The sequence below is a fragment of the Thamnophis sirtalis genome, unplaced genomic scaffold (assembly GCF_051295495.1).
Source record: "Thamnophis sirtalis isolate CommonGarterSnake01/CBP01778 unplaced genomic scaffold, rThaSir2_p1.2 scaffold_10, whole genome shotgun sequence".
NCBI classification, from domain to species: domain Eukaryota; kingdom Metazoa; phylum Chordata; class Lepidosauria; order Squamata; family Natricidae; genus Thamnophis; species Thamnophis sirtalis.
The window spans coordinates 60,121,072-60,131,391 of record NW_028261390.1 but is presented as its reverse complement, the minus strand read 5'-3'; the positions used below and the strand labels follow the sequence as shown (position 1 = coordinate 60,131,391).

Sequence of the window (10,320 nt, the reverse complement as noted above, 5' to 3'; positions counted from 1 at the left end):
TTTGAGCCAGCAGGGTGAGACTCCATCAAAATAAGTATCGAATTACAAATAAATTTCTTTTCGGACAGGAGCAAGTAGCCTGGGATTGAGACGTCTTTCCTCCTTTTCCGTGAAATTGAACACATGGAATGAATTAGAATAGAATAGAATGGATTTTGGAGGTGGGTGGAAAACTAGCAAGAGTGGCTGGGGAATTCTGGGATGTGAAGTCCAAGAGTCTTAAAGTTGCCAAGGTTGGACCCTCCTGCTGTATACCCAGTGCATAAGTTTTTGTTGTTTAGCAATTAAAGGAACAAATATAAGCAAAGCAAAAAAACAAAACAAAAAGCCCTTACCTATATCTCAAAAGAATATCTGTGAATTCATTTAGAATAGAATAGAATAAGAGTTGGAAGGTATCTTGGAGGTCTTCTAGTCCAACCCCCTGCCTAGGCAGGAAACCCTACATCACTTCAGACAAATGGTTCTCCAACATATTAAAAACGTCCAGTGTTGGGGCATTCACAACTTCTGGAGGCAAGCTGTTCCTCCTGCCGATTACCTCCCAGAGACCGATTAGATCTCACAGGTTAGGTCTTCTCCGGATCCCATCTGCCAGCCAATGTCGGCTGGCGACTCCCCGGGGGAGAGCCTTCTCTGTCATAGCTCCAGCCCTCTGGAACGACCTCCCCGTGGAGATCCGGACCCTTACTACCCTCCCGGCCTTCCGCAAAGCCGTTAAGTCCTGGCTGCTCCAGCAGGCCGGGGGGGGGCTTTCGAAATATCCAGCCCCACGGAAACTGTGACTGTTGTGTATTTTAAAGTGTTGTTTTGTTTATTTATCCCCTTCCCTTGTTTATTGTAAGCCGCCCGGAGTCCTTCGGGAGTGGGCGGCATACAAGACCAATAAACTCAAACGCAACTCACTGATTAATTGTTCTAAGTGTCAGGAAATTTCTCCTCAGTTCTAAGTTGCTTCTCTCCTTGATTAGTTTCCACCCATTGCTTCTTGTCCTACCCTCAGGTGCTTTGGAGAATAGTTTGACTCCCTCTTCTTTGAGGCAACCCCTGAGATATTGGAACACTGCTTTCATGTCTCCCCTAGTCCTCCTTTTCTTTAAACTAGACATACCCAGTTCCTGCAACCCTTAAGTGAAGTGAAACTCCCAATAACAGAATAACAGAGTTTTTTAAAGGGACTTTGGAGAAAGCTAGCTGTGCCGGTTGCAAAATAATAATAAAAAAAAATTAGTGTGGCAAGACTGCAGCGTTCCTTTAAATCAGGGCTACCCCTTTACTGCAGGGCATCCTGGAGCAGCCAGTTTGGACAGAAAAACTTAAAAGAGGGAGAATTCCCAAGCATAAGGAGTGGGGGGGAACGAGAGGGGGGGAGAGCGAGAGGCGTGGCTATCGGGAAGGAAATTTCGATGTCTAAATCTGTATTCGTGACTGAGGCGAAGCCACTGCTCAACCCACCCACCCACCACCTCCCCAAAGGCTGCCTTCCGCTCGGGACGCCGCGCTGGCTGTCCTGACCGTCCTCCGAGGAAGCGCATCAGACGTTGCGAGGCTTGTATGAAGGCAGCCGGGAGGAGAGAGGGGAGGAGAGAGGGGCTTTCGGCGACTGAGTACTAACGCCAGAGGCGTGTCTCTGCTTCGCTCTTCCTTTTAACGCTTCGTGTTTTTTTTTCTTAAACGATTAAACCTCCGTTTAGGAAGCGCTCCCAAGCAAGCACTTCGGCGTATAGAATGCCCTTGGTGGGAGTTTTAAGTAAGGAGGCGTAGTAAGTGCTTTTATTTTTCATTTTGTGTTTTGTGCCTTTCCAAGGGGAGCAATTGGGATTGAACAAGCAAGGAGGCGTAGTAAGTGCTTTTGTTTTTATTTTTCATTTTATGTTTCGTGCCTCTCCGTGGGGAGCAATTGGGATTTAACAGGTGCAGGAAGAAGAAACGAAGAAGCGGTGATGGTTTGGACACGAGCAGTCTTGAGTTGGTGCTTAAGTTATATTTGGACAGATGACACGGAAGCCTTCTAAGGCGACTTGTTTGGGGGTGGGTGGGAAATAGGCTGGGAAAATATCCTGTGCTTTTAATCTTAAAGGTGAAATGATGATATCGTGCTTTGGGGGATATATGAAGCGTGTAAAAACTCTACTGATCCCTTTTATGTAGGGATGGGACTTAAAAAGATCCATTTGATTCGCCCATAAGTGACAAAAGTTAGGTATCCATACAGCACCCAAAAGTTAGGTATCCATACAGCACCCAAAGTCTTATGTTGGCATGAATATTCATACAAACTTTACATTCATGCTATGTAATATCACATGTAGTGTCTTTGCTTGTAATTTTCATTTGAAGGGCATGGCTAGTCCAGTGAAGAGAAGGACCAGGGGAGACATGATAGCAGTCTTCCAATATTTGAGGGGCTGCCACAGAGAGGAAGGGGTCAAGCTGTTTTCCAAGGCACCCAAAGGCCAGACAAGGAATAGCAATAGCAATAGCAGTTAGACTTATATACCGCTTCATAGGGCTTTCAGCCCTCTCTAAGCGGTTTACAGAGTCAGCATATCGCCCCCACAGTCTGGGTCCTCATTTCACCCACCTCGGAAGGATGGAAGGCTGAGTCAACCTTGAGCCGGTGAGATTTGAACCGCTGAACTGTAGATAACAGTCAGCTGAAGTGGCCTGCAGTACTGCACCCTAACCACTGCGCCACCTCGGCTCATCTCATGGATAATGGATGGAAACTGAACAAGGAGAGATTCAACCTAGAAATAAGGAGAAACTTTCTGACAGTGAGAACAATCAACCCATGGAACAGAAGTTGCCTTCAGAAGTTGTGGGAGTTTCATCACTGGAAGCTTTCAAGAAGAGACTGGACTGCCCTCTGTCAGAAATAGTGTGAGGTCTCTTGCTTTTTTGGGGGGGTTGGACTAGATGACCTACAAGGTCCCTTCCAACTCTGTTAATCTGTGCTTTTAACCTTAAAGATGAAATGATGATATAATGCTTTGGGGAGTATATGGGTTTTGTAGAAAAACTGCTGCTCCGTTTTATATAGGGATGGGACTTACAAAGACCCATTTGATTTGCCCTTAACTGACGAGGTCAGGTATCCATACAGCACTTAACCCAAAGTTATATGTGGGCATGTACTGCATGTTCGTACATATTTTACATTCATACTATGTAATATCATATGTAGTAGCTTGAATGTAGCGTGAAGCAACACTGCTGACTAGACTAAACCCCACTCTATCATTCATAGCAATAGCAATAGCAGTTAGATTTATATACCGCTTCATAGGGCTTTCAGCCCTCTCTAAGTGGTTTACAGAGTCCGCATATTGCCCCCAACAACAATCCGGGTCCTCATTTTACCCACCTCGGAAGGATGGAAGGCTGAGTCAACCCTGAGCCGGTGAGATTTGAACAGCCGAACTGCAGAACTGCAGTCAGCTGAAGTAGCCTGTAGTGCTGCATTTAACCACTCGCCACCTCGGCTCTCATCATCATACTATGAATCCTCACATTTCTTGTACTGTGTAAGATGTGATTAATTCATATGCAGGACTATTTTCTTTTCTTTTTTTTGCCAGAAAATAAAAACACTTTTCGTACAATCCCTTTGCTAATAAAAATATGCCACTCTTTGGCTGCTGCCTTCCTAATGTTTACGTCTGCAGTAGCACGGTGTTTTGTTTTTTTCCCCTGGCTCCACTTGTCTGTTAGCACAGAGAAGAGAAAGAGGAGTAAATTATAAATAGTTTAGACTTTACCCTGTTGCTGAAAGAACATGTTAGTTTCAGTTTCTGCTGCTTTCCTGTCCTGTGATTGTTTGCGTTGCTGGGGAATAGGCAGAGAAAGAAGATCTGGATGTGCTCCTAATGAATAGGACTTGTGACTGTCAAACACTGGTGGAAGTAGAATTATGACAATAAAATCACTCCTTATTGCTAATACAACTTGGACTGCTAATCATGGTCATGTTCTTTGCCATTCCACATTCGTGATAGTGATAGATCTACTGGTCCTTGGAGTACACTCTTAAGAAGCTGAATCTTGAACTCAAGAGAAGTTGCTTTATCTGAAATCCCTGGTCCATTCAACCTAATATTTTCAACACGGATTGGCAGTGATTTATCTAGAATTGCAGCTGGAGCATCCTCAGCCATTCCCATAGAGCTACAGCTCCACATGGCCTATCTATTTAACAGTCCACTTTTCCTTTAGTCTGTTGGACCTCAGAGATATGATTGGCTGAGTGGGGAAACTCTCTTGAAAGGGAAAAAGAATCTGTGGGCAAGAGATCATTTCAAAATTCCTTACTTGTGCTTCTTTGGTGTCTAAACTTAAAGCAGAAGTAGAACATGTCATCATGTGTAGTCTGCTCCATGGAAAGAGGAGAGAGGAGAAGGAGAGAGGAAAGGGAAGTAGAGGGAAGGGAAGTAGAGAGAGAGATGGGAAGAAAGGAGAGAGGAAAGGGAAGTAGAGAAGAGAGAGATGGTAAAGGGAAGAAAGGAAGTAGGGAGGGGGAAAGAGGGAGAGGAGGTAGTGTTGTTGAATAGGGTACAATATGGTATATGGAAAGCAGAAGAGCAAAGGAGAGTTATTGTGGGTAGATGGTGAGAAGAATTGATATAATATTGGATAATACATGACAGTGTTTGTCAAGATATAATGGTATACTTGTGGATATTTATGTGAAAATAAAAATAAAAAAACTTTGGAAAAAATATGTAGCCTGCTCCAATTTGCAGAAATAAGAGATAATCATGTTGGCTGTAAAATGCTTAACTCCTACAATGGATAAAAATGTACTATAGTTTGTCTCTTCAATGAGTATTAATCACAGAGAAATGGGGATGGCATTCACAGAATATTCAAGGGAATCTAGAGCATAAGAAGGTGACCTATCTTTCTATAATTGAGTGATTAAGTAAGTGATGTACAGTAATCATGAAAGCGGTGAATTAAAATGCAGGAAAAATGAAATGTTTTTGGGATGAGTTCATTATAAGGATTGCAGCTACATCACCATTTTAGGTCTTCTGGATTCTATAATTTATTATAATCTATAATGTAATTTCACTCTTCTATTGCAGTCACACTGCTCATTGCCTTGTGCTCAAATTTGCTTGAAATCTGGGCACATTATTATTCCCCTGGTTATTGCAGAAAATAGTTTGTTTCTTCTTTGAAACAGAGGTCAAACTGACCTGAATGTTTAGTCTTCACAATTGTTTCCTGTGAATAACAGTAACAGATTTGGAAAATAAACTCTGTCCACTGGGCAAACGTATTCATTTTTGCGAACTACTTTTGTCCTATACTTGTCTTTTATTTTCTCTTGTGCTCCAGTGTTTAAAGCCAGACATGTATATCCTGGTTTCCAAGGAAGAAGGAATTGGGATTAGGAACAAAACAAAACAAAAAATAGCTATTTGTATAGTTACTGAACCTTTGGGTTCCCAAATATGGGTTGAGCTATGAGTTGAACCAAATGAGTTGAACCAAATAAACATGCCCTTGTTGAATAAGGCAGCTATCATAATGGGGTATAAATTATATTCTGTGGTTGCTATACAGACTAGTTCAGTGGTTCTTCACCATGGACCCCTTTAAATACCTTTTGTGGCCATCGACCAACAAGACTTATCTCAAGATTTAAAGAGTGCATCAATTCTTCTTGCCCCCCCCCCAATGACATTGCAGCCCACCAGTGGTCCCCGGATTGATCTAGCTGAATGCATAAGAAATAATGTCCAGCTGTAATTAAAGCTACCTCTAGCTCTCTGTGTGATATTTGTTAATATTGACTGCATCTTGTTTTTATACTACTGAACTACTGAAAATTACCAAATGTATTATCTATTGCATTATAACATTGATTTTTTTTTAAAATCTTTTAGATACTCTCATGATGTTGCCAATTTGGAGCCTTTGGCTGATCTCAATTGCTGGAGCTAAAAGTCTTTCTAATGAAAAGAACACCCCATTTTGTGACGTTGCTGATTGCAACTTTCACGGGAAGAGTCTGCACGCTGTTCCGCTGGGCCTATCAGATGCTGTCTTGGGACTGGACCTGGCCTTCAATAGTATTGTGCATATCCGAGATGTTGACCTAAAGCTTGCCATCAATCTTAGAACACTTTCGCTTCAATCCAATTTAATTCAGACAATTGATGAGCATGCCTTTGACTTCCTTGGAAAGCTGGAGCATTTGGATTTATCATGGAATAACCTGACCTATTTGTCACCCTCTTGGTTCAGAAAGCTTTCTTCTTTACAAACATTAAACCTAAAGGGGAATTCCTACCCAAATCTTGGGAAATTTCCATTATTTTCTGGCTTACAAAAGCTGAGATATCTATACTTGGGAAATGATCAATTCTCTTCTTTACAGACAAAAGATTTTGAAGGAATTTCAGTTCTTGAAGAACTGGAGATTGAAGGAAAGAATCTTAAACAATATTCACCAGGAGCTCTACAGTCTCTTGAACGCATAAATCACATTATTTTGAATGTTACTGTCGACTCCATATTGTATCGGATTTTAACTGATGTTCAAAATTCAGCGGTGTTTCTTGAACTGAGACATATACACCTTTCCCCCCTTATCCCTTATTTCAAAGAGATTCCGATGACTGTTCAAAAGCTTGGATTTAGAGATAGTGATTTTTTAGAAAGTGATGTTGTGTCTTTAATTCCTGTGTTGTCTGGTATGACCCAGTTACAAGAGTTAGAAATTATAGATAGCAGATTACAAGGTACTGGGCACTTTTTTAATAGACAGAAAATTTCTAGTAATTTACGTATAATAACAATTAGTAATTTAACAATAGAATCATTTTATTTATTTTCAGATCTTTCATCCGTATGGTATCTTGTAGAGAATATTACCAGTCTGACCATTGAAAACACCAAAGTTTTTCTTGTGCCTTGCGAACTTGCAAAAAGTTTCCATTCGGTACAGTATCTTGATTTCAATATGAATTTGCTTCAGGATTTGTTTTTTGAGCATTCATTTTGCCCAGGCAGTTGGCCTAAGCTACAGACTCTCAATGTTAGTCAAAATTCTTTGACATATCTTGATAGGACGGCTCGAAGCGTGGCTCATTTAGTCCATCTTACTAACCTAGATGTAAGTCAGAACAACTTGGAACGCATGCCAGAATCGTGCCATTGGCCAAAAAGCTTGAAATATTTAAACATATCTGGCTGTAAAGTAGAGAAACTTACAGGTTGTATCCCTAACTCTTTAGAAATTCTGGATGCAAGCAACAATTTACTCAGTGATTTTAAGGTGGACCTGCCTCATCTTCAGGAACTTTACCTTAAAAACAATAGGTTAAAAACTCTACCAGATGCTGCCTTCATCCCTCACATAAGGTTTTTGACTATTAGAGAAAACAATGTGTTTGGGTTCTATGAGCACGAACTGGAAAAGTTTCCGGAACTGAAATTGCTGGATGCCGGTTATAACAGTTTTCAATGCAAGTGTGAATTTGTTTCCTTTGTACAGTCTTATCCAAGAATACATGATATCTGTATTGGTTGGCCTGAGAATTACATCTGTGATTTTCCAGATTATGTAAAAGGGGAGCGGATTGGAGTTGCCCAGCTGCAAATGACTGACTGTCATTTCAGTACTTTTGTCTCCATCCTTTGTATTCTGATAATTCTGATCATCTTGGTGTCAGCATTTCTTTGCTACAAGTTTCACGTCATTTGGTATATGCGCATGACTTTGGCCTGGCTCAAAGCAAAGCGCAAACCTCAAAGGACCCGTAACCAGGCAGTCTGCTATGATGCATTCGTTTCCTACAGTGAACAAGACTCTGAATGGGTGGAAAATATTATGGTGCAGATGTTGGAGCAATCAAACCCTCCATTTAAACTTTGTCTTCATAAGAGAGATTTTATGCCTGGCAAATGGATTGTAGACAACATTATTGACTCCATTGAGAAGAGCTCTAAAACCCTCTTTGTGCTTTCGAAGAATTTTGTACGGAGTGAGTGGTGCAAGTACGAATTGGATTTTTCCCACTTCCGTTTTTTTGATGAGAACAATGACACCGCCATTTTGATCCTCCTGGAATCTATTTCGACAAAAACAATCCCGGAAAGGTTTTGCAAACTCCGAAAATTAATGAGTACCAAAACTTACCTTGAATGGCCAAATGATGATGATCAACAGCAGTTATTTTGGTTTAATTTGAAAATGGCAATAAAAGGCTAGGTGAGAAGTTGGTATGATACACCCTTTCCATTAGTTTTAGCAGCACCTCTGCTGTGAAGAATTTGTTATGGTTTAGGATATACAGTCCAGAGTAGTCCGTTAGCAGGAGGCAAGTGTGATTCCTTGAACTCCAGACATTTTTGTCATCATGTATCTTGACTGCTTTTCTCTCGGCAGAAATATTGGGGACCTGCAACACTAGCTTTTGTCCAATTGTTGATATTTATGACAAAGAAATTAGCAGGGGAGTGTGTAGCAGCTAAAGTACGGTTCTAGCAGAGAACCAATTAATTGAGAGAGTGAGAGAAGTGATAGATGAAATTTATGGATTGCATTAAGCCACTTATTGCTTAACTGTGATACATTCAATAAGATCTTACCTGAATTCATGCATCATGCTAAACTGTAAATCTTGATTTATAAATCACAGGGGCTGCATAGCACAATAAGCCAACTCAAAGAAGCCACACTGTGTTTAGTATGATATATCCATTGAGCTAACTTAGGTATGCCAATTAAATGAGGCCAGCAGGGGAACCAACACAGATAGATTTTAAGTCATGATTAATTATTTTTTTAAAAAGCATCTATTACATTCTGTCAGGGTTGCAGAAATCAAATCCAAAAAGCACACACAGGTAACTAATTCAGCAGGATTCATTAACTTGTCTTTATATACATAATAAGACATTAAATAATATATACAATACAAAGAGCAGAGAACAGTTTCATTTCAGTCCAGATCAGCAGACAAGTCCAGACTAGTTTGGTTTTAGAGCTGAGCACAGAGCTAAGCCACGCCCAGACTCCTAGCTTAAGTTTCTTTTTCCAAACAGCCCTAATTGGCTGACTTAGTTGCAATGCTTTTTCATTGGCTGACTTTGTTACCATGTCTCTGCCAGTTCATGAATATTCTGACACATTCAGTATTGAACAAGAGCATATATTGTATGATGGCTTATTGTTTAAATATTAAACAAGTATAAATATATTGTAATGTACATCATTTTATAGTGTTTTAGGATTTGGTGATTGCTAAGAGCAAACAACCATGATAATCACTCAATTGCTAAATGGCATTTTATTGGTTTTTGTTATCTTTTGAAAGCTCCCTAGAGCCATTAAGAGATAGGCAGCATATAAATCAGTTAAAAGCATAAAATGAATAAGTTGTTTAGTTGAATGTATCCTAAGATGAACCACAAGCTAGACTTCCTGTTGTCTTCAGTGTCTGAGAAAATGACCAGCACATTTGCATTAAGATTCATTTATTTTTTGAAGGGCAAAAAGCACTTCCTGGAGCTATTTTAGTTTACTGATTGTAATGTATGAAAAATGTATTTTCTGATAAGATTTTGCACTTATTGATTTAAATAAAATACATAACTCTTTGGTACTTTTATATTCTTAGCAAAGAGACAAGAATCCATAACACTGTTAAGCTAAAACAACGAGCTATATCTAGTTGCCATTGGACCCAGCCAGTGGTGGGTTTCAAATTTTTTTAGAACCTCTTCTGTAGATGTGGCCTACTTTGTGGGAGTGGCTGGCCAGCCATGTGACTGAGTGCAAGTGGCTTGGCAGTTATGTGACTGGGTAGACGTGATCAACTTGTAAAATGTGGTGAGACTCACTTAACAACGCTCTTGCTTAGCAACCAAAATGTTGGCTCAGAAACTCTGGCATTTGAAGCACGCAAGTCTTAAAGCTGTTAAGTTACAAGACTCTTGCACCCCTAACCCTTTAGAAAAATAACCCCAGGGCTGTTCAAACTTCACAGCTTTAAGACATGTGGACTTCAACTCCCAGAATTCCTCCTCCAGTCATGTTGGCTCAGGAATTCTGGCATTGAAGTTTGCAAGTCTTAAAGCTGTTGAGTTACAAGACCCTTGCACCCCTAACCCTTCAGAAAAAAACCCCACAGGTGTTCAAATTTGACAGCTTTAAGCCTTTAGGATTTAGATAGGACTCTTAGAGGCGGGCAGGGTGATAGGTGAGCCAGCCAATCAGTGAGTGGTGGGCGGAGCAAGCGTGGTGCGGATGGGCGGGGGGAGCTGGAACCGGTTCTAAATGGCACAGTAGATTTGTGGAATCTC

At 40.6% G+C, this 10,320-nt stretch overlaps 1 protein-coding gene across 4 annotated transcripts; it reads left to right on the top strand.

Annotated features, from left to right (window-relative positions):
• The first annotated feature begins 1,560 nt into the window (after window positions 1-1,560).
• Window positions 1,561-9,615, top strand: TLR2 (toll like receptor 2). 4 transcript variants are annotated; one of them, XM_014061155.2, is made up of 2 exons: window positions 1,561-1,750; window positions 5,895-9,615. In XM_014061155.2, exons 1-2 carry the CDS (start codon window positions 1,729-1,731, stop codon window positions 8,222-8,224), a joined length of 2,352 nt encoding a protein of 783 aa, XP_013916630.2. In that variant the 5' UTR covers window positions 1,561-1,728; the 3' UTR covers window positions 8,225-9,615. The 4 variants fall into 4 exon arrangements, with proteins under 4 accessions (XP_013916630.2, XP_013916632.2, XP_013916631.2 ...); XM_014061157.2 differs by having other exon boundaries at window positions 1,562-1,763; XM_014061156.2 differs by having other exon boundaries at window positions 1,562-1,842.
• The last annotated feature ends 705 nt before the right edge of the window (window positions 9,616-10,320 follow it).